The sequence below is a fragment of the Gnatocerus cornutus genome, chromosome 6, assembly GCF_029298725.1.
Source record: "Gnatocerus cornutus isolate USDA-ARS CGAHR chromosome 6, icGnaCorn1.1, whole genome shotgun sequence".
In the NCBI taxonomy this organism is placed as follows: Eukaryota; Metazoa; Arthropoda; class Insecta; order Coleoptera; family Tenebrionidae; genus Gnatocerus; species Gnatocerus cornutus.
The window spans coordinates 15,339,138-15,366,154 of record NC_142238.1 but is presented as its reverse complement, the minus strand read 5'-3'; the positions used below and the strand labels follow the sequence as shown (position 1 = coordinate 15,366,154).

The 27,017-nt window shown below is 37.0% G+C and overlaps 1 protein-coding gene across 1 annotated transcript; it reads right to left on the bottom strand.

Annotated features, from left to right (window-relative positions):
* Positions 1–1,538: 1,538 nt before the first annotated feature.
* On the bottom strand, positions 1,539–27,017 carry Dad (Daughters against dpp). The gene is made up of 5 exons (XM_088038134.1): positions 26,541–27,017; positions 17,655–17,702; positions 13,067–13,138; positions 2,261–2,467; positions 1,539–2,203 (listed from the first exon to the last, which is right to left on the bottom strand). Exons 1-5 carry the CDS (start codon positions 26,878–26,880, stop codon positions 1,884–1,886), a joined length of 987 nt encoding a protein of 328 aa, XP_087894260.1. The 5' UTR covers positions 26,881–27,017; the 3' UTR covers positions 1,539–1,883.

Genomic DNA, 27,017 nt, shown 5'->3' with positions numbered 1-27,017 from the left:
AAAATTTCAAATGAAAAAATTCTATTTTTCCTCGAAAGCTGTAATTTGGGAAAATATGTCGATTTTCTTGTAGATTTGCCCCGTTTGAACTTCAAAACGAAAAACTTTTAAATATCCACAGAATTAACTAAAATATATATTTTTTTAAATTTATGTAAGGTTGGAAAATGGCTCAAACCTTCAAACGAAAGACTTATTTTTTCCCAGAAGCTGTAATTTGAGAAAATGTGTCAATTTTTTTGTAGATTTGCACTGTTTGAACTCCAAAACGAGAAACTTTTCAAATATCTACAGAATCAACCAAAATATGATTTCTTTAATTTATGTGAGTTTGCAAAATGCTCAAAATTGCAAATGAAAAAATTCTATTTTTCCCCAAAAGCTGTACTTTGGGAAAGTATGGCAATTTTCTTGTAGATTTGCACCGTTTGAACTCCAAAACGAGAAACTTTTTAAATATCCACAGAATTAACTAAAATATGATTTTTTTAAATTTATGTAAGATTGGAAAATGCTCAAAATTTCAAGTGAAAAAATTCTATTTTTCTCCAAAAGCTGTAATTTGGGAAAATGCGTCGACTTTCTTGTAGATTTGCACTATTTGAACTGCAAAACGTAAAATTTCCAGGTATCGACAGAATTAAGTAAAATATGATTTTTTTTAATTCTGGAAAAATTCAGGAATAAAAGCTATGGCGATGTTTTTTTTAAATTTCCTGCCTCAACCAAAAATGGATACTTTTTTGATATTTGTATCTACAGAATTTACAAATGAAGAAACCTAATAATAGTAATTGTATTTTTTTTTTTTTTAAATGAATGAAATGAAAGTCATGTTGATTTTTTATAAATAAATTTATTTTGATATACAAAAATGTATAATTTAAAAATTTAATAAATAAATAAAACCAATGAATATTTCCTACATAACGCAGAAAGTACAGTACTTATGTAGATTTCATAATATGATTGCTATGAAGGCACTGCTATCATTTACAATTTTAAACACTTTATATAAATCTGAACATATACATATTATTTTACAATTTCGAAGATATTTTTACAATATGAACAGGCATGGACCTACAATCTAGGCGCGCGAATTTCCGTTTTTATGACTAGTAAGACAATCGATCAAATGAAGACCCTTTCTGGTTAATACAAAATATACAATTGAAAAGGGCGGGACAAAATGCAATACTAATTATTACCAATTGCGTTCACAATCAATAAAATAAGTACGGAAAAGCAAGGATGAAAAGTGTGTTACACAAAAAAATAATCAACACTCGACCGTTACAAAAATAAAAATGCTTTATCATTAAATAACCTGAAAATTATTTTACGTATGGTCCCCCACTACTTGAAGCAAGAAGCCTCAAATTTCATGTACCTTTACAATGCGCATCGTTGTAACGATGTGCATAAGGCCTTTTTTTGATAAATTCTAAATTACGACACATCAGTACTTCTACTCTCACATTTTTCGTTACAGTTCCTCGATCTATAGCGCGTTGGACACTGAGGAGGCGTGGTTTTAAACGCACTATAGCATCCGGCGACATACACAGAACAAAACTAAATAACAAACAAAACCGTATAAAAATATCTTGAATTCCTTCATTGTAAATTTGTTAAAGTCCATAGATATAACCGCACACGTTGGCTTCCATTTACCCTGTGGCCAGGCATCACCCATCTTTCTCAAAGGCAGGAATTTTCTCGTGAAAAATGAAGAACAAGAGTAGGACGGAAACAGCACAGCACCGCTCCTTTATTAAAAATTCAGCCTTCTCGGTAGCAATAAGGTAGCGACAACGGAAGTCGACTGCATCACAATTTAGTTCCATTTTTGTACACATTTGAGGAATCGACTCTTTCGATCACCTACAAGGCGCCAAAAGTATTTCTAGCCAACATGGACAGGAAGTTATCTCCTGACGTTTATAGTAAGGGCCCCAGCCTTTGGCAAAACTGATCCTTATGGAATTTGGATCGACGGGGCCGAACGGAGTGCTGAGACCCCAGCCGCAGGTTAAATGAGCCGCCTTTATCGGGTCATACACGCACAGGCATTGCTCGGCAGGTACTCGAGTAGGTAAAGGAGAATCTGCGTTGTCCAGAGTTAGGGAATTTACGAAGATCGGGTTGTCCGAGCGGTTGTACACCCACACGGATCCGCCCTCCTGAGACAGCGTAACGCCTGGAAGAAAAAACGGAAAATTAACATCACAACCATAATAGACTCTTTCTTTCTTACCTAAGCCAATTTTACACCTCCCATGCCGCACTGACTCTGGAGCATTGCAATTTTGTTGAGCTAAAGTCTCTAGCGATAGACCATCGCAATAGGGTACGTCACCGAAAACATTCACAGCCGGGGCTTCCACGGGGTACAGCGGGCCCACACGTTGGGCCAACTCCCAATAAGCCAGTCTGCACCATTCCGATGGGTTTCGAAACGATTCTGCAACAAAAACACACAACTTACAACACTGCCAAAGTCACAAAAAAGATTCAAATACAGTAAACTCTCGATAATTTGAATTTCTTGATAATTTGAAGGTTTTCCCGGTCCCTTCGATTTTTCTCGATTAATTAAAACACTTTTCCAGCGATCGTTTGTTTTTAGGTACTATTAATGCATGAATTGTCGGCTGAAATCATGCATTAAACTGGACTATTAATGAATGATTCAATGTGTTTATTATAGGCAACCAATTACACACGCAATTGCCAATTTTCTTATAATTATTACTTATAATTAACAGAAATGTGTTGTTTTTTTTTAATTTATGTGAGAGAAAAATTGCTCAAAGTTTTAAATACAAAATTTCTATTTTTCCCAAAAGCTGTAATTTGGAAAAATGTGTCGATTTGTTGTAGATTTGCACTATTTAAACTCCAAAACGAGAAAAATTTTGAATATCCACAGAATTAACCAAAGTATTATTTTTTTTAAATTTATATGAGATAGAAAAGTGCTCAAAATTTCAAATGAAAAAATTCCATTTTTCCCTAAACACTGTAATTTGAGAAAATGTGTCAATTTTCTTGTAGGTTTGCACTGTTTGAACTCCAAAACGCGAAAAATTTCAAATATCCACAGAATTAACCAAAATATGATGTTTTTTAAATTTATGTGAAATTGGAAAATGCGCAAAATTTCAAATGAAAAAATTCCATTTTTCCCCAAAATCTGTAATTCAAGTAAATGTGTAAGTTTTCTTGTGGATTTGCACTGTTTGAACTGCTTGAACGAGAATTTTTTTAAATATACCCAAAATCAACCAAAATATGATTTTTTTAAATTTGTGAGATTAAAAGCTCAAAATTTCGAATGAAAAAATACCATTTTTCCCCAAAAGCTGTAATTTGGGAAAATGTGTCGATTTTCGTGTAGATTTGCACTGTTTGAACTTCAAAATCGAGAAAATTTTCAAATATCCATAGAATTTACCAAAATATGAATTTTTAAATTTATGTACAATTGGAAAATGCTCAAAATTTCTAATGAAAAAATTTCATTTTTCCCCAAAATCTGTAATTTGAGTAAATGTGTCAATTTTCTTGTGGATTTGCATTGTTTGAACTCCAAAACGAGAAAAATTTCAAATATCCATAGAATTAACCAAAATATGATGTTTTTTAAATTTATGTGAAATTGGAAAATGCGCAAAATTTCAAATGAAAAAATTCCATTTTTCCCCAAAATCTGTAATTCAAGTAAATGTGTAAGTTTTCTTGTGGATTTGCACTGTTTGAACTGCTTGAACGAGAATTTTTTTAAATATACCCAAAATCAACCAAAATATGATTTTTTTAAATTTGTGAGATTAAAAGCTCAAAATTTCGAATGAAAAAATACCATTTTTCCCCAAAAGCTGTAATTTGGGAAAATGTGTCGATTTTCGTGTAGATTTGCACTGTTTGAACTTCAAAATCGAGAAAATTTTCAAATATCCATAGAATTTACCAAAATATGTTTTTTTAAATTTATGTACAATTGGAGAATGCTCAAAATTTCTAATGAAAAAATTTCATTTTTCCCCAAAATCTGTAATTTGAGTAAATGTGTCAATTTTCTTGTGGATTTGCATTGTTTGAACTCCAAAACGCGAAAGATTTCAAATATCCACACAATTAACCAAAATATGATGTTTTTTAAATTTATGTGAAATTGGAAAATGCGCAAAATTTCAAATGAAAAAATTCCATTTTTCCCCAAAATCTGTAATTCAAGTAAATGTGTAAGTTTTCTTGTGGATTTGCACTGTTTGAACTGCTTGAACGAGAATTTTTTTAAATATACCCAAAATCAACCAAAATATGATTTTTTTTAAATTTGTGAGATTAAAAAAAGCTCAAAATTTCGAATGAAATAATACTATTTTTCCCCAAAAGCTGTAATTTGGGAAAATGTGTCGATTTTCGTGTAGATTTGCACTGTTTGAACTTCAAAATCGAGAAAATTTTCAAATATCCATAGAATTTACCAAAATATGAATTTTTAAATTTATGTAAAATTGGAAAATGCTCAAAATTTCTAATGAAAAAAATTTCATTTTTCCCCAAAATCTGTAATTTGAGTAAATGTGTTAAGTTTCTTGTGGATTTGCGTTTGAACTCCAAAACGAGATTTTTTTAAATATCCACTCAATCAACCAAAATATTTTTATTTTTCCTTAGAAGCTGTAATCAGAGAAAATATCTCGATTTTCTTGTAGATTTCTTGTAGTTTGAACTCCAAAACGAGAAAAATTTCAAACGAAAAAATTCTATTTTCCCCAAAAGCTGTTCATGCCGGTTAAAATCGCTCAATTATTAATCGGTTTCATTAACCAACTTGTTCGTTAAATAGCTATTACTGTATTTTGGTCCCCTCGTTATTTTGAAGTAAAATTTAGAACTTTTTTCCTGCCAACACTCTATAATATGAATTTTTTCCTCCCGAAGTCTTTAAAAACAGATCTTTTAATAAAGGGTTCTTTAATAAAAGTTTCGTCGTAGCATAAATCTGTTTCACCAGAAGAATTCATAACTTACAAAAAAATAAGTTTGACGATGTCTTCAAAGTGTAGTTAGTGGATTTTACGCTCTCTTCTCTAATTGGTTTGTTTATTCTTATCTATTTGCCTTTAATTCTTGTTCATTTGAATTTTTTCTTCTCTGGATAATTTGAACTTTTTGCCAGGTCCCTTGAATTTCAAATTATCGAGAGTCTACTGAACTTGACGCGAAAATAACCACAGGTCATTGCTGGTTGCATAACCAACGAGAAAGAATTTGTTGATATTGCTCGCGATGTCAGTAAGTAAAAGTACACAATACACGCCAATAAAAATTAATCGAAGGATTTACTGTGTATTTATAGAAGATACGCGGAAGGTAATGCGGTAACATAAATCCCAAGAATGCAATATAAAGTAAAAAGCTCGCAACTGCCACTGCAGTAGTGCCAATCAGAAAATTTATCGTCGAACGCTGGACAATTCCACCAACTCAAAAATTTATCTCCGCCTGTTGCGCCAAGCCGAAAGTTGCGAACTCTCAAAATTCCCATTAGACATAATAAAAACGCAAACTTTACGATAAGCAAATGTGCATGGCATTGACAGGTGCGCTGACTGTAACATCAACAACGACAATGACGTCATTGACGTGGCGCCAAGCGTCCATCTGCCGGCGCCGCGAGGTGCATGTTGATCGATCAAAAACACCTGTCCCCCCACCCGCTCGATCTTTGAACAACGAACTCTCTTTTGTTCGGTTCTCTTTCACCCAACTTCGTTGCAAAAGTGCAACTTTGGAAGGGTCAAGGTTCGATTTGAGTAAATTATTTCCCACGCGACTTTCCGCGGATTTTTCCTTACATGGCAGGTGTTTCAGTTGGCGATTCTGTAACGTCTCATTACACCTGTGATGTTCCCATAAAGCTCATTAGTAAGGGGGTTAAAAATCGGACTAGGAATGCAGTTGGACGATTTTTTTCCAAATATATAATTATAAGCCGCCATGTATGGTGCGCGGTGAAGTATACATTTTGATATAATTGCCGGACATGTCGAGATTTAAAAAACTGGAATATACGGTTAATAATTATCAATTTATTACGAGATAGGTAAAGTAAACAGTTAAATGCATTTAGTTGAACCTCCTCACGGTTAAGAATTACGAAAACGGCCGCTGTAGCCGGAGGTCGATGGCTTTTTAGATTATTCCAACATCTCTAGAGTCGGTGTTTTACGACTGAAACAATATGAGCGCGCTACCAACGCATCAAAGATAAATGCTCGTTATCACAAAGACCAACAATTTAAAGTTGGCAACTTTTTTTACGACTTTGGTATCATGACACCTCGACAGCTGTCACGATACTACACCAATTTTAAGACCAATCACACAAATTATTTCCTCCAACTTCATAGGAAAGTGGCATTTTCCACACGGTTAAATGACCCCGAAAGTTGATGTTTCCTATATAAAAGTCACTAGAATATATCCGCACAGACCTGTCAAAATTGACAGTTATTTTAAAATACAAATGTAACTCTTCAATTTTTGTCTCAAATATCTAGATGATTCCCTGAAAAGCAACATGCATAATGATAAAAATGAATTGTCGGTCGTTTTTGACAAGTTTTGACAGGTCTATGCGGATATATTAATATCACACTAGTGACTTTAACTTTCCCAAATACATGTACGAAAACGATGGCCATCTAACTATGTAGAATACGTCACTTTTATGAGGTTGTAGGAAAATGACATTTAGAATAGATAAGAAATGAACTATTGTCGAAACATATGGTTATGGTTTGTTACAGATGATGGAAGGTCGTAGGAAAAATAGTGTACATAACTAGTGTCTTTCTTGCACTACATTCACTCTCGTGCGAAATTGGTCACTTTCCGTACTTGTTATGTAAATACCGAGAGATTAAATAAAAACTCATCCTCAGTTACCTTTGGAATTGCACAGGTGTCCTTAATTGCCACTTTGACAGTTGCGAATTTTGAGGTTATAAGATGAAAACTGTCTTGAAATGCAAATAATGGAAAGCAAGAGTACGTGTTGTAGTTAGTTTTTCATAAAAGAACTTTTTGCAATATGAATCAAACATGACAGCGTTCTCAAAACCGTTCATTAAAATTGTCACAAAATTTTAAATTCGACAACGTCAAATTACTTGACAGAAACAAACAATCAAAGACATGACTTGAAATTTCAAAGCCAACTGATATCTATTCCGTTTGTCTTGGATCCAAGTTGGCAGCAATGTGTATTTAACCCCAGTCACCATTATCAAGTGACACTGCTCGTTTTCCACGGATTCGGTGTTATTAATGAATATATTATCTTAATAGGTTATTATCCTGTCGATGTCGATGCAATTATTTCGGGCGACTTTATCGACCTGATGACAATATTTTCGCGTGATGACAACCGAAATCGATTCTGCGAACCGCCAAGGTCGGCGATTTTCAAACCAAAATCAACTCGCAATGATTGTGAGCTACAGTTTAATTTCGATTTGATCGTTGAATGGTATAGACTAATAATAGTCTCTTCCAATTGATTCCAATCATTTCCCTGAACCCGCGGCAAACTTCACTGCATATTTTTCCAAATCAACGCACGCTTTCGATAACCACAAAGGCGCCGAATAGATACGTCAAGGCATTTACGTTTAAAAATAAACATTTGCCCAACGTTATTGTCTTTAAAAAAGTCATTGGCGCCGGCGCCTCGTCGCCGGTTTTAATTTCGTACATGTGCCGAATTGTTATTGTCGTCCGACCACGTCCGAACTATCGTGGTTTTGACATTAAGAAACAACCTTTGTATGGAAATAACGAACGATGGGGGGGCGCCTTAATGGTGTTTGTCGCCGAGCATTATCGGACGAAATGCACCGTGTCTGATGGCGGGCGCCAGTCGGATTCTATACTAAAACGCCGACCGTCACACCACCTGTCTTCAGACGACGAGGGCGGAAAGGTTGCCAGCCATGGCTATGACGAGCGGGGAAATGACAAATTTTACCTCGATTTTATCGGCGAGGAGATACTCTATCGGTTCAATGACAGACAATAGGCACGACTAAGTGGGCTCCTATCAAGCTAGCAGGGAAGTTCAAGGTCAACCGTTTTGAATACCAAATTGACGATATTAGCAAGCCGGGCAAACAATCTCAACCTTACAACCATCGCACTAGCAGTAGGTTTTATTCAAAGTTGGAATCTTGACGAATTAGCTTTGGAAATTTTAATGAGAGGTTGGCACCATTGTCCTCCTGAATTTGACAGTTGATTATTTTGACAAAAAAGTCGTACAGTCGGTTTAGGTTGCAAGTGTCCACTTTGAGAGTAAGTAGAATCTTGACGAATTAATTTTGAAAATTTTAAGATAACATGATTGGCATCATTGTCCCCATAATTTGACAGTTGTCTATTTTGACAAGAAAGTCGTACAGTCGGTTTAGGTTGCAAGTGACCACTTTGACAGTAATTTTGTTATTTAAGGTTGGAATCTTGACGAATTAATTTTGGAAATTTTAAGATGACATGGTTGGCATCATTGTCCCCAGAATTTGACAGTTGTCTATTTTGACAAGAAAATTGTTGAACAGTCGATTTAGGTTGAAAGTGTCCACTTTGACAGTGATTTTGTTATTTAAGGTTGGAATCTTGATGAATTAATTTTGGAAATTTTAAGACGACAAAGTTGGCGTCATTTTCCACCAGAATATGACACTTGTTAATTTTGACATTAACATTGCTGTGCATCAAAGTTACCTAATTAATTACTGCAATCCTTAAGTGAAGTGAAATTTTCCTCAGATGCGATGCTGTTTAAAAATGGTAACAAACCAATTTAATTGCGACGCAATGTAATGTAATTGCAAGAGGAACAAATTACACGATGAAAATTAATAAATAAAATTTGTGACCTTGGGTGGACTGTAATTCATTATTGCGAGCCCTCAAAAATGTGGGGTGAAATTCCGATTGCCACTTTGACAGTTATAGTATATCCGGTTGGAGATTGGAGATTTTGATAGTTGACATAAAGGTTGGCAGCAAATTATACTTCAAAATACACTAAAAACACTAAATTCCTACGTGAACTGGGTTGACAGGGTTGACACCAAGTGGGCTTATTTTAAATTTCGCGCGTATGGTACACTTTTAATCGCGTAGATTTAGTGACTTTTCTGTCATTCAATCTCTTACTGTACGAACTATACTTCTTTATTTAAGGTTGAAATCTTAAGGAATTAACTTTGAAAATTTTAAGGTTGCAGGGTTGGCATCACAGTTCCCCCAGAATTTGACATTTGCCAATTTTGACCAGAAGAAGTGAAGTAAAATTCTTCTCAGATGCGACAGCAGTTCCGAAACGGTGGTAACAAACTAATTAAATTTTTATTACGATCATCTTTTGTACCCCAAATCGTTGCAACAGGAATTTTCGGATCTGTGGCCTTGGATGGCATTTGCAACCAACAGTACCTTCATATTTCTGCGTGGATTGATGGCAATCAGCCAGAAAAAATGTCGAGCCGGTTAATAATCGGCGCTTGATTTTTTGATCTAGCGCCAGAAACGAAGAGGCCAGCCGACATTGTATGCTCTCGACAGTCAGTGCCAATGTTTTTTCGCTCATTTAATGCCAATCAATTGCCAACGTAACGCCTAGCTCATTACAGGCGCGTAAATCGCGATGGCGCCAACCAGACGGTATCAAACTATGAAAATTGAAGGCGCTCTAAATGTGGGTCATTCATCGCTTTGTCTTTTATGGTGTATTGTTTCCAGACAATTGTAAGCGGAACGGGAAATTAACACGGTTGTCGAGTGACAGTCGTACCAACCTGGGAAAAGAGAAATAACTGTTTTACATAGAGGCCACGCTCGAGTAACCAAGTCGGTATCTTGATAGTGGCCGCTTATCAAATCATTCATCTGAGATGATGCCAACTGTAAAAATCCCTGTCCCCACGTGTCAGGATTGGCAAGGTAGACTATGATTATTACACCGTGTCCTGCCGCGATTTTTAATTCAGTGGCAATCCTTAGTGACTGGCAGCGGCGCCAGTGTTGTGACTGGCCATATCGCAATGACCTAACGACTAAATTTAACCACGCAAATTCGCAAAAACTTTATTTACCAAACTGAAAATACAATTTCAAGTTTGACCTTGCACAACACTTCCTGTTGAACAAGATGGCGGATGCGCCATCTTGGTCTGACATTTTTGGGGTTAAGTCGCCGCTGAACTCTTCATGATGATGATGATGATGATTGATGACAGGTCATAATCTGTTATTTATTATCTTCGTTTTGCATTTCGTGATAGGAGAACGTTGTAAACACTGTTGTATTTTTAATTTGTTATCGACTGTAGTAAGTAACAACAGTGATTACTTAGCATTGTGTTTATAGTCGTAAATTCGGACTTTTATGCAATCTCTCCACTAAATTTTTCCCCCTTTCCAACCCCAACTTCCGTGAGTTTGTGGGGTCAACACATCTCCCCTGACCTGCCTCACTTTCCAACTCTGCCGCGATAAAGTCCCTAAAACCCACAGTCTCCTCGATGGGTGTGTGTACCCGTGTCCAGTTCAATTTGTCTGTTGTATTTGAGTTTTATGCATTGCGATAGAAGATGTGTGGTCGCACGGATAAAAATAGATGTTACGAGTTCGATGCTGGCGCCAAGATTACGGCCAATCGTGGAGGTTACGTCACACACTCGAAATGTTGCACCGAGGTTATGTTTGACACGACCGGTAATGAGATCTGCACAACTTCCCCTTCAAATCAGCTCACCTCTTCCGAGCAAACCTTGGCGATTAAGGGGGTTTTAGAGTCGGCTTCAATTTCGATTCCCCGAAATGGTGCGACTCTGCCAAATTAGTGCACAGTTGTTTTCGTAGAGGATAATTATAAAGGGAAAATTTCGGGGAGTTGGTTGACCTATTCTTACTTCGCAAGTTCGTCTTAAGTCAGGTCAGGTCAGATTCAAGGTGGCTGTGATTTAAATGTCACGATAAGATATGAGCTTAGATAAGTCTAAAGGCTCTAAGTCGGCGTGGACGATTCGTTTTGCCCAGTAATATAAGAAAGTTAGTTTGTTGACCTATTGGCAGTTTTTTGTTTCGGTTCGTTATGTTGGTACTTGTGTGGTATGTGCATTTCACGCGAAGAAAATTGTTAAGTATGCATAAAGCAGTGGTCGACATAAATCACGAATGATAAACCGACATGGAAATACATCAAAAGACGTTTTTGTCTCTCATAAAACGTGACGACACGCAACCACTCGTGAATAACGAAAAATCCGTTTTGGGGTGTTGTTAAAAAATGGCCACTTTTAGTTTCTTTCCCACATCCGACCAAAGTTTGTTTCATCGCGTCTTCCACAAACAAGATCGATGGTTATATCTGATCGAATGCAACAGGTGGCGCAAACACATGGAAGATGAGAGCGAGATAAAGAGGATTTGGTCAAATAGCCTCTGCATACTTTCACTTTTCGTATGATTTGCGTCATTACAATTGACAAGTCAAGGCCTTCCATAAATCGCCGGATCAAGTTATCGGCGAAAAAGGGAATCGCGCAGTCATAGGAGGCTCTGGTTTGCTTCCTGATCGTCAGATTTTTTCCCTCGCCACCTTCATATCCCATAGAAAAACCTCCAATGCGTCCGATTAAAGTTTGCTGAACTTCGTCGGACGATAACTGTGAGGTTATTTTGTGACAGTATAGGTCCGAGTCAATCCCAGACGTGCCTTTCGATCGCATCGATCGTGATGTGCATTTGTTTCGTGCTGGATCATGTATGGCAACGTGGGCGAGTCGAACCTAAGTTAAGGTGCGCCGAACGCGATGTTGTCACATGTCCTTCCTACGGCCTTCTCTGGCCTTCCGCGGCCGCGATAAGCTCCCTGTGAATGCAGCAAGGCGCCGGGCGCCTTTCTCCATTCAGATTATTTTTATTCGCTTATCTAATTCGCCGAGATTACCTACAATCCGCGACCGACAACTTCTGGCTCCATTGAGGTTCAATTGGTCTCAAATCGGGTCGAATTGGAGTCGAAAATGGAGTAATTTTAGCCGACGCCGTCATACCAGCCACAACAAAAACAGAGATAAGCGGTTATTACGTCAAATCCGCCAAAAATAACAGTGGCGTCGGAAAAAAAAAATGGTGCGGCGGTGTCAAAAGTTACATTAACGGGTCATGGAATTTGCGAGTGCGGCATTATTATTGTTTAAAATCGATAGTTGGCATGAGCGCCGCCGACCGTGACGGCTGACTTGGTCGCGAGGCGCCAGGTGTAACAAGGATGGCTTCGCTGTCCGAAGAGAGACGAAGAAGCCAGATGCCGAGGACACAATACACTTCCGGATGCAACAGTTGCCGCTATACAAGAGGAGTTGGCGGTACTTCACACGTTTTGCTGTCGAAAATTTTAAGGGTCACTTCGTCGCCTTCCCAAGCCCACGTCGCTGACATTTCCCAGAACCAGTTTGAAAATTTATCAATCAAAAATCATCAAAGCGACAAAGTCAAGGCTGGTGCCGCCTTCGAAATTGGGGATTGTTGATTCGCACTGTCACTTTTGATGGAACATGCGTATGTACGCCGAAGACTCCACGCCCTAAGAGCCCTGAGGGCAGAAAGAGTATGGGGGAGCCACGCTTGTTGGTCACCTTGAATGGGGCCCGCCAGAGAGAGGTATTATGATGTCATATGCAATCACCTACCGCAGAATACGACCGGAGTTTTCTAAAGAACTTTGAGAAAATGTATCCAGTTTCGGTACATGTATAGCAAGACTAGAAATGATTCGGTTAAGACTTCTTAAATAACTGTGCCAAATTGCAAAATTTTAGACCAACAAAAGAGATTTTTTACTAAAATTCCTATTTTCGCTAATTTTCGTAATTCAAGAATGAATCTTGGAGGCATTTGGAGTTTTCTAACGAACTCTGAGAAAATGTATCCAGTTTCGGTACATGTATGACTAGAGTAGAAACGTTTCGGTACATACCATCTCCATTCGTCGTCAGGGACCCTGGGAACTGGCGGAGAGGGAGAGGAGCGTCTTCGCTTGGCGCTCGATCTAAAAATAAAAGTGCATCCATCAGTGAAAAGGGCTAAAACACGATCACAGAGGGCGTGCGTGGTTATCACAATACCATGTCAAAAACAAAGTCCCTTGCCAAATTTATCAAGTGGGCTTAGATGTTGAGCGCTTTTAAATCAAGTCAGCCTTGACGGGCGCCGACTTTGTTAACACGTGTCGCCACCGATATGGACCTCATCACAATTTCCACCGCTGGAATCTTCTTCATGAAGCAAAACACGACTTTAGATGAATCAAACGTAAAAGTTAATGGGTTTTTCGGTGCCACGCCCACGCCGCGGTCAAACATAACTCCAGCTCCGGCGGCACTAATTACGTACGAAAAAGGCATTATCACACCTACGAATTTCGTTATTTACATTTCGTTCGTGTATTTATTCGGAATTTGGTTAGCGCCAGCGTGCAGGACGTCTGACCTTTCTAAAGTGGAAAGTTAAATAAACCGGCGCCTTGCTATTCTTGGAGAGCAAACTACCGCTGCTGGTATTTCGTCGGTGTCTGGTTTTTTAACACGTTTTCGTTATTTTGCCATTTGCAAGAATGAAATCTGATTTGACGTCTCATATGAGAGTGTTTTATAATGTTTGTCCGATTTATTTCCGCCGATGATGGCTATTTTCGGACGGCTTAGCCCAATTACTGAGCAGATATGTCTTTCACTTTGATATTTTTACGAAAATTAATTGAAAAGTCGTGTAGGACGCGTGACAAAAGACGCAACTGCCGGAGCGACAATCAACTTCTTTGATCAGAAGGAAAGTTCCTAATCTATTCCGTTTCGGATTCTTCCGCCACTTGTTGCTCTTGGGAAAATAAATGATATTTGTCCCGTCCAGCGGCTGCAACAAGTCAGCGCTCCTCTCTTTTTATGAGCAATTACACCCTTTCGGCAGTGATTCGCATTGAACGGCCCTTTATGGTGCGACCGCAAGGTCGCTTCCTTTTAAGACCGAATAATCCGTTTCCTGGCGCCTTCAATCAAGATCTCACGAATACCATCATCCAAATTCGTATTGAAACCCCGTCGTTTCTTTTTCCCAGAAGCTGTTAACAATACAACTACCATCCGCTCAACAAACCTCCAATTGTTTTCTCTTCGTCTGTTTATCTTCGTTTAATTGTGCTCGAGGACCGTCTGTGTGTACAGCTGGTCCGGATTTATCGTTTTGTTAAAGGAAAACGGATTAATCGCGTATAAGAATGAAACTTGGAGGCTTTACTACTTTTAAGCATACGTATTTAGTCTGCCAAATTTCAAAATTTCAGAACCAGAAACGGCCTTTTTAGAATTTTTTGGTTTAGGACAAAGTGAAAATTTCCAATATTTTTCGTATTTTCGCTAATTTTAGGACTACAAGAACGAAACTTGGAGGCATTACTCCTTTTAACACGCATATTTAGTCTGCCAAATTTCAAAATTTTAGAACAAAAAATAGAGATTTTAGATAATTTCGTTTAAAGACCAACCAAATATCTCCAACTTTTTTTTACAAAAATTCGTATTTTCGCTAATTTTAGGAATTCAAGAATGAAACTTGGAGGCATAACTACTTTCAACACGCGGATTTAGTCTGCCAAATTCCAAAATTTAGAACCAGAATCCGCTTAAATCCATCTTAAATTTCGATTTTTCCTCTGTTTATCTTCCTTTAATTGTGCTCGAGGACCGTCTGTGTATACAGCTGGTCCGGATTTATCGCTTTGTTTTACGGAAAACAGATTAATCGCGTACAAATAAGAATATCATCGAAACAAGAAAAATCCCAGTGTAAATCACCACCGCGTTGACATTTTTCGGCGTTTCTCGGAATTCTTTTGTTCTACTTTACAACGCATTGTTTCACACTTGTCACTCTTGATTGCCAAATGAATTCTTAGTAGGCGACGCTCTAAATTACGGTCACGTGGTGCGACGAAGATGACAGGAGCATGCTTGATGAGAAAAGGTGTTATGTAATATTGGGGAGGTGAGTAATGGGTTTGGCCCCTTTCTTTGGTGAAGGGGAGAAGACCGGCGCCTCACGCAGGATGGGGGACGTGATGTCGCGACCAGATGCCACCAATTTTAGGGGACTTTCCGATTCTTCAGTCGAAGAGAGTTGTGATTTTTTTAATTAACAGTTTCATCTGGCGCGAATTGTCCTTTAACACATTGACACCTGTCGTAGATCTCGCGTTTCGCCACACGGCCTCCAATTTCCGCACGTTATAATTAAAATAAAGCAGATAACCTGTCATGTAGCGCGCTTTTATTAATAGCTCTCAATAACTCGAGCGTTGTGGTTTTCATCTGGCGATTATTTTCGCAACGACTCGACTGGTCCATGGGAATGTTGACCATAATATCTCATGTGTATGGTTAAATAAAACGCATTAAATTGCTAAGCAATACGACTATGTAGACATGTTAAGTTGACCATCAAGGTCGGTCAGATGTCGTCGCCGCTCAAGTTTCAATGGTTCGACGTTTTTGTAATGTAGACATAACGTTTGTGAGAAAAATACCAACTACCAGTTTGAAAAATTAACACGGCTACTATTTACTGTTGAGTTCGTTTCTTCTCCTCGCTCCAATGACAACGTCGCGGATGGAAAATTATAAATAAATTTCCTTGAATTAAGAATGAACGCCTACACGTAACGTGATTATAAATATGTCACACACCTGTTAGTACTTGAAGATCACGAGGGAAAAAAGGGGAATTTGTTGGCCAACTCTTGATCACTTATTAACCCTTTAACTGTTGCAAGTGTATACAGGTGTCCCAGAAGTGGTGACACAGAGAAAAATGGCTTATGGAGACTGCAAACAAAATTTTTTTAACTCAAGAAATAATCGAGTTAAAACAAAAAAACGTTAGCCAATCAATCTCTGGTTGCCTAGGAAATTGGGATGACCTTTAATCAACCTATAGAACAAGCTTTCGGGGTTGGTTGTTAACTTTTTGTCATTTCTCGAACACTAATAAACACCTCCCCTTGTTCTCTTGGTCATGACCACTGGGACAACCTGTATATACGTTTTTTGCAGAAAATGCAAATGATAAAAATTTCAAATTTTGGGGACAAAAGTAAGCAAATAAGACGAATAGAATAAATAGATCCACATTTACGTGACACTTCCGGTTATGCCGGAAGTAGCAGTCAACTTGCTTATTTTAAATGGAACACCCTATATTTTATTGCATTTTTGAATTCTATATGCAAATTGAAGATGAAATTTCAACATTTTAGAACCAGAAACCACTTTTTTAGAATTTTTTTATTAGGACGAACTGAAAATTTCCAATATTTTATATAAAATTTCGTATTTTCGCTAATTTTCGGAGTACAAGAACGAAACTTCGAGGCATTACTCCTTTTACCACGCGTATTTAGTCTGCCAAATTTCAAAATTTTAGAACAAGAAACCGCTTTTTTAGCATTTTTTGTTTTGGCAAGAACTGAAAATTTTCAATATTTTACAATTAATTTCATATTTTCGTTAATTTTAGGAATATAAGAATGGAACGTAGAGGCATTACTCCTTTTGACACGCGTATTTAGTCTGCCAAATTTCAAAATTTTAGAACCAGAAACCAATTTTTTACAATTTTTTGTTTTGGGACGAAGTGAAAATTTCCAATATTTTTTATAAAATTTCGTGTTTTCGCTAATTTTAGGAATATAAGAATGAAACTTGGAGAAATAACTACTTTTGACACGCGTAATTAGAACCAAAAACGGTTTTTTACATTTTTTTGTTTTGGGACGAAGAGAAAGTTTCCAATATTTTATATAAAATTTCGTATTTTCGCTAATTTTAGGAATACAAAAACGAAACTTGGAGGCACCTACCCTTGTTCTCTGGGTCATGAGTTCTAGGACACCTGTACATACGTTTTGCCATTTTTCTCAGAAATGCAATAGATAAAAATTTTAAATTTTTAGGACAAAAGTAAGCAGATAAGACGAATCGAATAAATACATCCACATTTACGTGACGAATATCTGAATATTGTCATTCGATTTGTCTTAATCGCTTATTTTTGTTCCAAAAATTTCAAATTCTCACCCTTTGTAGTTTCTGAGAAAAATGTCAAAACGTTTATATTATACGTTCACAACAGTTAAAGGGTTAACAATACAGAGTGTCCCAGAACTCATGACCCAGCAATACAGATAGTAAATTTCAAAAGAAAAATTGATAAAACTTAATAGTATTCGAAAAATGACAAAAAGTTAACAACGAATCCCAAAAGCTTATTCTAGAAGTGGAATAAAAGTCCATCCCAATTTCCTAGGTAATAATCATCTGACCAATGAATGATACTTCGTGTCCCTAGTTACCGATTTTCAAATTCTGTTCAGCTTCGGGATTGGCCACCGTTTTTTCGCTTTATCTCGATTATTTTTCTCGCTAAAAAATTTTAGTTCAGAATTGTTAAATCCATAGAATCTTTCTCTTTGTGGCGCGAGTTCTGGGACACCTGTAGATGAAAATTTGACCTACCTTCTGGTTTTTTGTCCACGGAGCAAACGTACGGAGGTGGAGGGGTATCTGCAACAAAATAAATAGTTAGAACCCCAAATCGGTTTGAACTTTGTCGGCTCCGCGAGTGTTAATTAAAGTGCATAATTAATTTAAATTGCGACATTCACAATAGTGAAAATAAACTAATCAGCTCTGTGCTTGGAGATTTTTTGTCACGTCTGGCACTCCCTCGACACCTCATTTGAGCAGAGATAATATAATCCATTAATATTAATTACACAATAAAGGTAATAAGACGCGACGTAATTACAAGAAAATACAATAAATAATATGGCGAGTTTGCATTGGCGCCGGAGTATGTAAACATTTATCGCTGCGGGCGCCGCAGTTCAATATTCATTTATTTTTGTGATACTTTAAAATAGTTCGTAATCCATGACTAAACGCGATAAACCATCGTGGGTGTCGTGATTTTACGTCTACGAAATTAGATTTGAAAAAACCGAGAAAAAACCGTTTTCACCTTCACCAGACAGGCGCCACATCACATGTTTCCTCCTTCGATTTTCCCGTTTTCGCGTCATCTCTTAATTACTTTTTTTAATTACGACTCTCAATAATAAATCATAATTCCATTGTCAAAATCTGGCGTGATAATTCCTGGCGCCAGTTGCCTTATCACACCGAAAACAATCTTCGTTGTTATTCGGGCGCTCTTATCGGGAATACCTGAAGATGTTTCGAGTGTTTTGATGGCTTCCTGCAACCTGCGGAACGAAGAATGTGCATTGCACGTGTTGCTCATATGGCGAGGGGGTTCTAGAGGATGGTTTACACCTAGCGAATATTTTCTGGCGCTTCCTGCAGGCTCAGGGAGAATTCCGATGGGGTTGGCGATAAGCGGCATGCGAGAGCTTTTTAATACGATATCTGTACTTAATAATATGTCATTACATCGATTTTTGTGTGCGGTTAAAAAGGGGCGTAATTTGGAGTCAAAAAACAGTCAAGTTCGATAAGTCATACTAAATTTATGCCATAAAATCAATTGTTTTACGCCGCTTTCGAGAATATTGTTTACATTTTAATGACATTTCATAATAGAACAATGAACGAGCCAACTTAAGTATTTATCAGGTTGTTATTTGGAGCTTGTAAACGTCGCGTGTTTGAAATAAAACGACCTGAAGAGGATTGCGGAATTAGAAGAGACAACACAATAAAACCGTATTAAGTCATTTTTGATCAGTTCCATTTTGACAGTGACTCATGCGAGGGTAATTTTCGAAGTCGTGAGAATCTCGCTGACTCCGTTCCTTCAGGTTGGTATTCGAGCCAACAAGCAAATAAGTGAAGCAGGAATTTATGTGCTGTTGTCATGATGAAATACAGTCGGTTGGATATAGCGATTTTTTCGAGAATCCTATTACTTACTGTCTGTGTTTTATGGTCTTTTGGGAGCTTCATTTAAAGACAATATATCTGCCATAAAATGCATACGTCGCGAAGTAGCATTACCATAATTGCACTAAATCACACAACCGCCGTTATCCATACAAGCGACCCTCGATTTATCAAATCATTAAACGCAGAACATAAATCCAACAAGACGAATTTATCGGTTTTGTTAATGAGATAAAATGTGTCTAATTAATTTCGCACAGAAACCATTTTTTTTAATTTCTTATTTAGGACGATGTGAAAATTTCCAATATTCCATCTTGAATTTCGTATTTTTGCTAATTTTGGGAATATAAGAATGACACTTGAAGGCATTACTACTTTTAGCACGCGCATTTAGTCTCCCAAATTTCAAAATTTTAGAACAAAAAATAAAGATTTTAGAAAATTTCATTTAACGATCAACAAAATGTTTTCAACTTTTTTTACTAAAATTCCTACTTTCGCTAAATTTATTAATTCAAGAATGAAACTTTGTGACACTACTACTTTTAACACGAGGATTTGTTCTGCCAAATTTCAAAATTTTAGAACCAGCAACCGATTTTTTGAATTTTTTGTTTTGGGACGAAGTGAAAATTTCCAATATTTTATATAAAATTTCGTATTTTCGCTAATTTTGGGAATACCAGAACGAAACTTGGAGGCATTACTCCTTTTAAAACGCGTATTGAGTGTGCCAAATTTCAAAATTTTAGAACCAAAAACCGCTTTTTTAGAATTTTTTGTTTTGGGACGAAGTGAAAATTTCCAATATTTTATATTAAATTTCGTATTTTGGCTAATTTTAGGAATATAAGAATGAAACTTGGGGGCATTGCTCCTTTTAAGACGAGTATTTAGTCTGCCAAATTTCAAAATTTTAGAACCGAAAACCGATTTTTTAGAATTTTTTGTTTTGAGACGAAGTGTAAATTTCAATACTTTATATGAAATTTCGTATTTTCGCTAATTTTGGGAATATAAGAATGAAACTTGGGGGCATTACTACTTTTAACACGCGTTTTTAGTGTGCAAAATTTCAAAATTTTAAAATCAGAAACCGCTTTTTTAGAATTTTTTGTTTTGGGACAAACTGAAAATTTTCAATATTCTACATTAAATTTCGTACTTTCGTTAATTTTAGGAATATAAGAATGAAACTTGGAGGTATTACTACTTTTAGCACGCGCATTTAGTCTGCCAAATTGCAAAATTTTAGAACAAAATATAGAGATTTTAGAAATTTCATTTAGAGACGAACCAATTATGTATTGTCAACTTTTTTTACTAAAATTCGTACCTTTGTTAGTTTTCAATGTATGACAATAAAATTTGGGAAGGTTGTTCTAAAGTGCTCAATAACTGCCAAATTGTGAAATTTTAACACAAAAAATTGAGATTTTAGAAAATTTCGTTTAAAGACCAACCAAATATTTTAAACTTTTTTTACTAAAATTCCTATTTTTGCCAATTTCAGGAATATAAGAATGAAACTTGAGGGCATTGCTCCTTTTAACACGAGTATTTAGTCTGCCAAATTTCAAAATTTTAGAACCAAACACCGATTTTTTAGAATTTTTTGTTTTGAGACGAAGTGTAAATGTCCAATACTTTATATGAAATTTCGTATTTTCGCTAATTTTGGGAATATAAGAATGAAACTTGGGGGCATTACTACTTCTAACACGCGTTTTTAGTGTGCAAAATTTCAAAATTTTAAAATCAGAAACCGCTTTTTTAGAATTTTTTGTTTTGGGACAAACTGAAAATTTTCAATATTCTACATTAAATTTCGTACTTTCGTTAATTTTAGGAATATAAGAATGAAACTTGGAGGTATTACTACTTTTAGCACGCGCATTTAGTCTGCCAAATTGCAAAATTTTAGAACAAAATATAGAGATTTTAGAAATTTCATTTAGAGACGAACCAATTATGTATTGTCAACTTTTTTTACTAAAATTCGTACATTGGTTAGTTTTCAATGTATGACAATAAAATTTGGGAAGGTTGTTCTAAAGTGCTCAATAACTGTGCCAAATTGTGAAATTTTAACACAAAAAATTGAGATTTTAGAAAATTTCGTTTAGAGACCAACCAAATATTTTAAACTTTTTTTACTAAAATTCCTATTTTCGCCAATTTCAGGAATATAAGAATGAAACTTGGAGAAATAACTACTTTTGGCACGCATATTCAGTTCGCCAAATTTCAAAATTTTAGAACCAGAACCTGGTAAATAAATTGCGGATGATAGTCGGTAATTTTTCAAAAACGCAACTTTATTGGAAACGAATTGCGTCCGAAACTTAGGATAACGACCGGAAAAGAATTCAGATGACATTATTGATAATTCTTCGCATTTCTGCCTAACGAATTCTGGAAAATGCAAGGCAAATGATGGCCTGGAAGAGTTCCGAGAAAGTCGAGATAATTGGAGGTCATAGAACGAGCCTGAGGTGACACAAGAAGTACGCAAACTATTTTAATTGTGGAAGATACCGAATTCTTCCAATATCTTCCCCTTGGTGAAGAGTTCTGTTAACTGGTTCGTCCACCGAAAATTCCGCTTTTCCAGCGAGGCTGCTTATTAAACCGAATTGCAGCCCACGGAGTCTCTCGAAGCCCATAATTATTTTGAAGAAACCGAGTGTGGCATGATTCGGAACATGTCTGGGTAGTGAGCCGCCAGGAGATAGTAATGGCGCCAGACCAGGTCTAATTCCACCGGGTGGTAGTCAACGGATCGTCTGTTCTTTCAAATACCTGATTTTGCCTCTCGCTCCGACAACCCGTCGGGACCATTAACGCGTCTTTGCTATCTTAAGTGCTGCCAACGAACGACTCCAAATAATCAGTTGTTTATGGAGAGACCCGAAAAAGCTCGTAAAATCTCGACGCGAGCGATCTTTTCTTTTTCATTCATGGTGCTGTCTGCGTTGGTTTTTTACGCGAAAATTCTAATATTTGAACGTTCGGCCTACGCTGCTCCGACTTCCTACGTTCAATTTTGAGCCATTACCACGAGAGATAATGAGGAAGAGGTTAGAGATAGCTGGTTATTATCGTGTCAATAAATGGAGGATTTACAATTAATGCAAGACTTGGTGAGATGGCGGCTATTTCAAAGAATTTTGATAATGTTACAACGTATTTCTGCAGATAATAACCTTCGGGTAATCATTTAATTATATTCAATAAACATGGGAAGAGCAGTTTTCAACATGACGGATTTTTCTTTAATGGTTCTTTATAGTGCTAGTGTTTCGAAATAGGCGAGGAATTCAGGAAAGTGAACGGAAACTTGACCGGAGATTTCTAAACACCTCACATTCAGAAGAGCATCAAAACAACGCCGTCCAACTTTGCATAGTTCGGCGCCAGAGGATTTTATTCGAAAAAAATTGCTCATGAAAACGAAAACCCCCTCTTTCAAAAAAAATCTAATTTTAAATCATCGTAGGTTGAATTACTTTTATTTTGCAAAGTTATGAAAATGTATGCATCAATATTTGAATTTTCCTTATTTTTTAAACTTTTGATGGCTTAGACGTTTAAAATTCTGTAGTCGATAACAGTATGTTTGCTGCTTTATGTCATATACAACTCTAAAACCAAGGCAGATGGATAAGAAGTTGCAATAACGTGGTTATCAAAATGTCATAACTAGTATTATAATAATTTTGGTAAAACACAACTTTTGAGCCATGAATTGACTCTACCAAATTGCAAAACGATAGAGCAAAACCAATTTTAGAAATTGTTAAGGCGAAGCAAAAAATTGAAACACCTTTTGTTTTTATAAAGGTTTTTATAATTTCAGTGCATCGGCTACAAAACTTGGAAAGGTTACTACCTAGGAGTTATGTACTAATTTCAATAAATTATAAAAGTCTAGAACGGAAGACACAGACCTTAAAAAATTTATTTTATTTTAAACGAAGCAAAAATTTCCGACATCCACCATTTAAATTTCGGTATTTTTATTGCTTCATTGTTTGAAATTTGGGAAAACTACTACTTTTGAACCGTGTCTTTATTCTACCAAATTGCAAAATTGTTGAGCAAAAAAGACAATATTTGGAAATTTAAATTTTTAAGAGGAAGCAAAATGTTCTGACATCGTAATTTTAGTAATTTTAGTGTTACAGCTATGAAAATTGGGGGATTTTCTACTTTTTACTCGTATATTAACTTAAGCAAACTGGAAAATTGTTGAGAAAAAGGCGCACATTCTAGACATTTTAACTATGTACACTACCCAGCAAAATTAACGCAAAATCGGCCTATTAATTATAAAAATGGCTTTAAAAAATTATTGACGATTCACACCAACTTACGATTACTTTAATTTGATAGAACATTTATAGCACAATCCAAAATTGCATATTAAACTTTTGCAATGCATTCAGAACTAAACTAAACAGTACGTTTACACTACGTTATGGAATTGTTTTACCGAGTTGTCTTGATTTTAGAGTTGTATGACATAAATGCTTTTCTCAGCAAATATTCTGTTGTTGATTATCGAACTTTAACCAGTTAAACCATTAAAAAATTTAAAAAATAAAAAATTAATTTATTGAAACAAATTTTCAAAATTTCAAGTAATTCAACCTACGATGATTTAAAATTTGACTTCTTCTGAAAGAGGGGTGTTCTAGAACACATTGGTTTTCGTTTTCATAATTTCTCTTTCGTTCTTTTCTTCGAACAAAATTCTGTTTCGGCGAACCGTGTTTGATAACGTCGCGATCAATTATCAACACCAACGATCCCAAATACCGAGATTTTGATAAACTGTTGATCATCACCAAATATTTATCCAACATAAAAACCACGATTGCCCCAAGACAACCAAACGAATTTCTCTCCTTTTCCTCCGGTGACGTAACGGTTTTCGCGTCCGTTTTCGTCGCCAAAATTATCCCAAATCCACCCACTTATGAATGAATTTCTTCTCGTCCCACACGACAAATTACCGTAAGCTACTTGTGGTACTTTTCGGGACGCGCAAGCCCATGATGGTTGGTGGTCGACCCATCGATTATGACGAGCGCTAACGATTCGGTCTCGAGGCTAAAAAGCCCATATAAATCCGAAAAAACAAAGACAGGCAACATGGTTCCAAGAAGTCACTCTGGAATCCAGTGGGCTGGTCGGCCGGATGAGCCAACTGCGGCCGCTAACGGCTCGATTGAGGAATCTTGAACTGTCAACACGGTGAAGGATGGTTGCGGCGACGGATGGAATTTCGTGGTCCTTCGAGCCGGATCGAAATAAAACAGCATTCTTTGCGAAGCAAATACCTTGATATGATAACGAAGCCAACATAAATAAATAAACTCTGGTTATATAACCGGGTCAATGTCAAAGTTTTATCCGATAACAATTGGTTTCTATACGAGCTCTTTATTTTAAAGAAGATAAATGAGAGAACTTTGCAACTAAATGCTCAACGTTCTGGCAAAGGTGAAATAAATTAATGTGACTCCTACGTGCATTTCGCCAGATCATGAGGAATTAGTTTAGCGAGATTTTTTGGCAGAAACTGCAAATTATAACAGTTCAACCACGCCTGAAAAGTCGTACAAAGTATGGGAAGTACAACCAACCCACACGTACAACTAACAAATTGTTTCGAGCTCGAATTGGAATATTCTATTTCCATTTAAAATTTAAACTCGTGTTGTGGCGGTGAAAGAATAAAAAATCGCTTTTATGACGAGAAATCAACATGACATTTCGTGTCAACAACAATACAAGTCTTTCGCAACGAAAACCCACGAGAAATTCGCTGTTGAAACTAGAAAAACACTATTTTACCAACCAATCCAATCATTGAAAAACGTACTGCCAGTTGGTTTGAATTCCACTTCCCTATAAGAATTCATTATCGATATTTGCCGACAAGCTGTTGCAGTCTGATTAGCTAAGAATGACCTTGTTTTGATGCAATTATTGAAGTGTTATCAGTGCTCGTAATTGTGATCGTACCGCCTGGATTGATGAGCAAACAGGTCAGCGGTGACTAAAAATGGTACCAAGCGGACTACGAGGCCAAGTTTTGTTGATATTTATTTTGTGAGCTAGGTAGGCCATGCATTTTGAACGCATGTCGTCTCTTTGCTTGAAAACTGGCAAATCTCTCGAATATTTAGTTTTCATACGACAAAACTGCCGCGGTGGTGTTAGCTACGACATGAGTTGTTTCTCAAAGCCCACAGCGATAGAAATTTAATGATCAGGGAATATAATTTGTAAGGAAACTTTTTTTCATTTGTTTTAGGATTGTTCATGTTTGACAACCCGATTTACACTACTAAAATGGCTTACAAGACTTTTTGTTTTGGAATTTTGGGCAATATCAACCGGCAAATGTGAAATTACCTTTATATACCCTATGAAAACTAAACTTTGAAGTTATAGTTACATTAAAGTATGGTTCACATTATTTTTCTTGGCATAACGGAAGCATTCTGTCCAAAAGCCAAAATGTACATTTATTTTGGCCGTTACTGTACACTACTGATGCCGAAAAAGGTTGAAAATGCACCAAAAGCCAGAAGAAATTTTATTTTTTCCAATTTTGTATTTTTTGTGTACACTTAAATTTTGACAATGACGACAGTCAAGTGTGAAATGACCTTTAATTGCCTATGAAACATCAATCATGACATTAAAGTGTGGTTTACATTTGTTTTTCTTGACGTAAGGTGAAAATCTTGTCTAAAATCCCATGACCAAAAGTGCAAACGAAGACTTAGGGTCGTGTTGCGTGAAATTCGTACAGAAAAATGAAGATGCCGGTAAATAAAGGCTAGTTTAGACTCGGTTAACATTATTATCAGATCCTTAAGCATTTCTAACCTCATTTTTATTACTGTCACTTTTGACAAATTTGATTAACTTTCATGGCACACTGGTAGTCCCATTTGGAGAATTTCCAATTTCAAAAACGTCAAAATTATGGTAATGCATACACTACTCAAATTTAATGCTTATAATGGGCGCAACTGTAATACATGAAGCATTTGACAATGTCTATAAAGATATGACTTGAATATTGAAAGTAAGAGCCCGATTTACATAGAAAAACAGATTGTCAAGCCAGTTTGTATTTGCAGTCCACATTTACAAGTGGCGTCAAAATCCACAACGTTCCTTTTGAGAATAGTGCAATTAGACCAGCTAATTTGTTCTAAATAATGGAGTAAAGTTATGATTAGCCAACTTTTGACATTGGCGAATGGCGCTCACTTGTTACTATCACAGCCTAATTGATATTTAGTGACTATAAGGCACTCTAGTAGGCTATGGAATGACACATGACAAAGGCAAGCCCGCGTGTTCGGCGACATTTGACAACCGGCTCCATGTCACCTGCCACCCAAAACGAGGTCATCTGTCCCCTCATAAGGTCACGGCATAGCCTACTCGGCGCCGGTTGTATATCCTCACCGGGTTGATAGACTCTACTCCAATGGTACGGATTGCAGCACACGTAAACGGGATCACCATTGGAACGACATCCCGGCAACCTCCTGAGGTCGTCTCCGTGCGCCAACTCCGGCCACCGCCACGTCTGGCAACACAGCACGTGCGGTTGTCCATCCCTTGGTAGCAGCACACAACTGGACACGTCCCTGCCTCGACTCTCCACCGCCGTCCACAGCATCCCCAGCTGGTTATCCTGGAGATCCTTCAGCAGACGCGCCACGCCATCGTCGTGTCCGCGCCGCTTGCGCGCTTTCAAAAGCCTTTTGGTCAGAGTGGCCCGTCTGCTCCGGAACATGAACATGTAACCGGCATTTGGGCTGTTCACCGCCGCCGCTCTACGAAATGACGTGCACACACCTCGACACACACGCACACAGTAGTACCCATAACCGAAGCTCGATTGAGACTGACGGAGAGGCGCTTCGAAGCGGCGTCGGG

What these genes read in the sequence shown, in the direction of transcription:
- Dad (XM_088038134.1), bottom strand. Translation starts at nt 26,880, where the DNA reads ATGTTCATGTTCCGGAGCAGACGGGCCACTCTGACCAAAAGGCTTTTG. An exon ending in GAGTAGAGTCTATCAACCCG is followed by an intron (nt 17,703 to 26,540) that starts GTGAGGATATAC and finishes ATTTTGTTGCAG; the next exon opens with ATACCCCTCCACCTCCGTAC. An exon ending in CCTGACGACGAATGGAGATG is followed by an intron (nt 2,468 to 13,066) that starts GTATGTACCGAA and finishes TTTTTGTTGCAG; the next exon opens with AATCGTTTCGAAACCCATCG.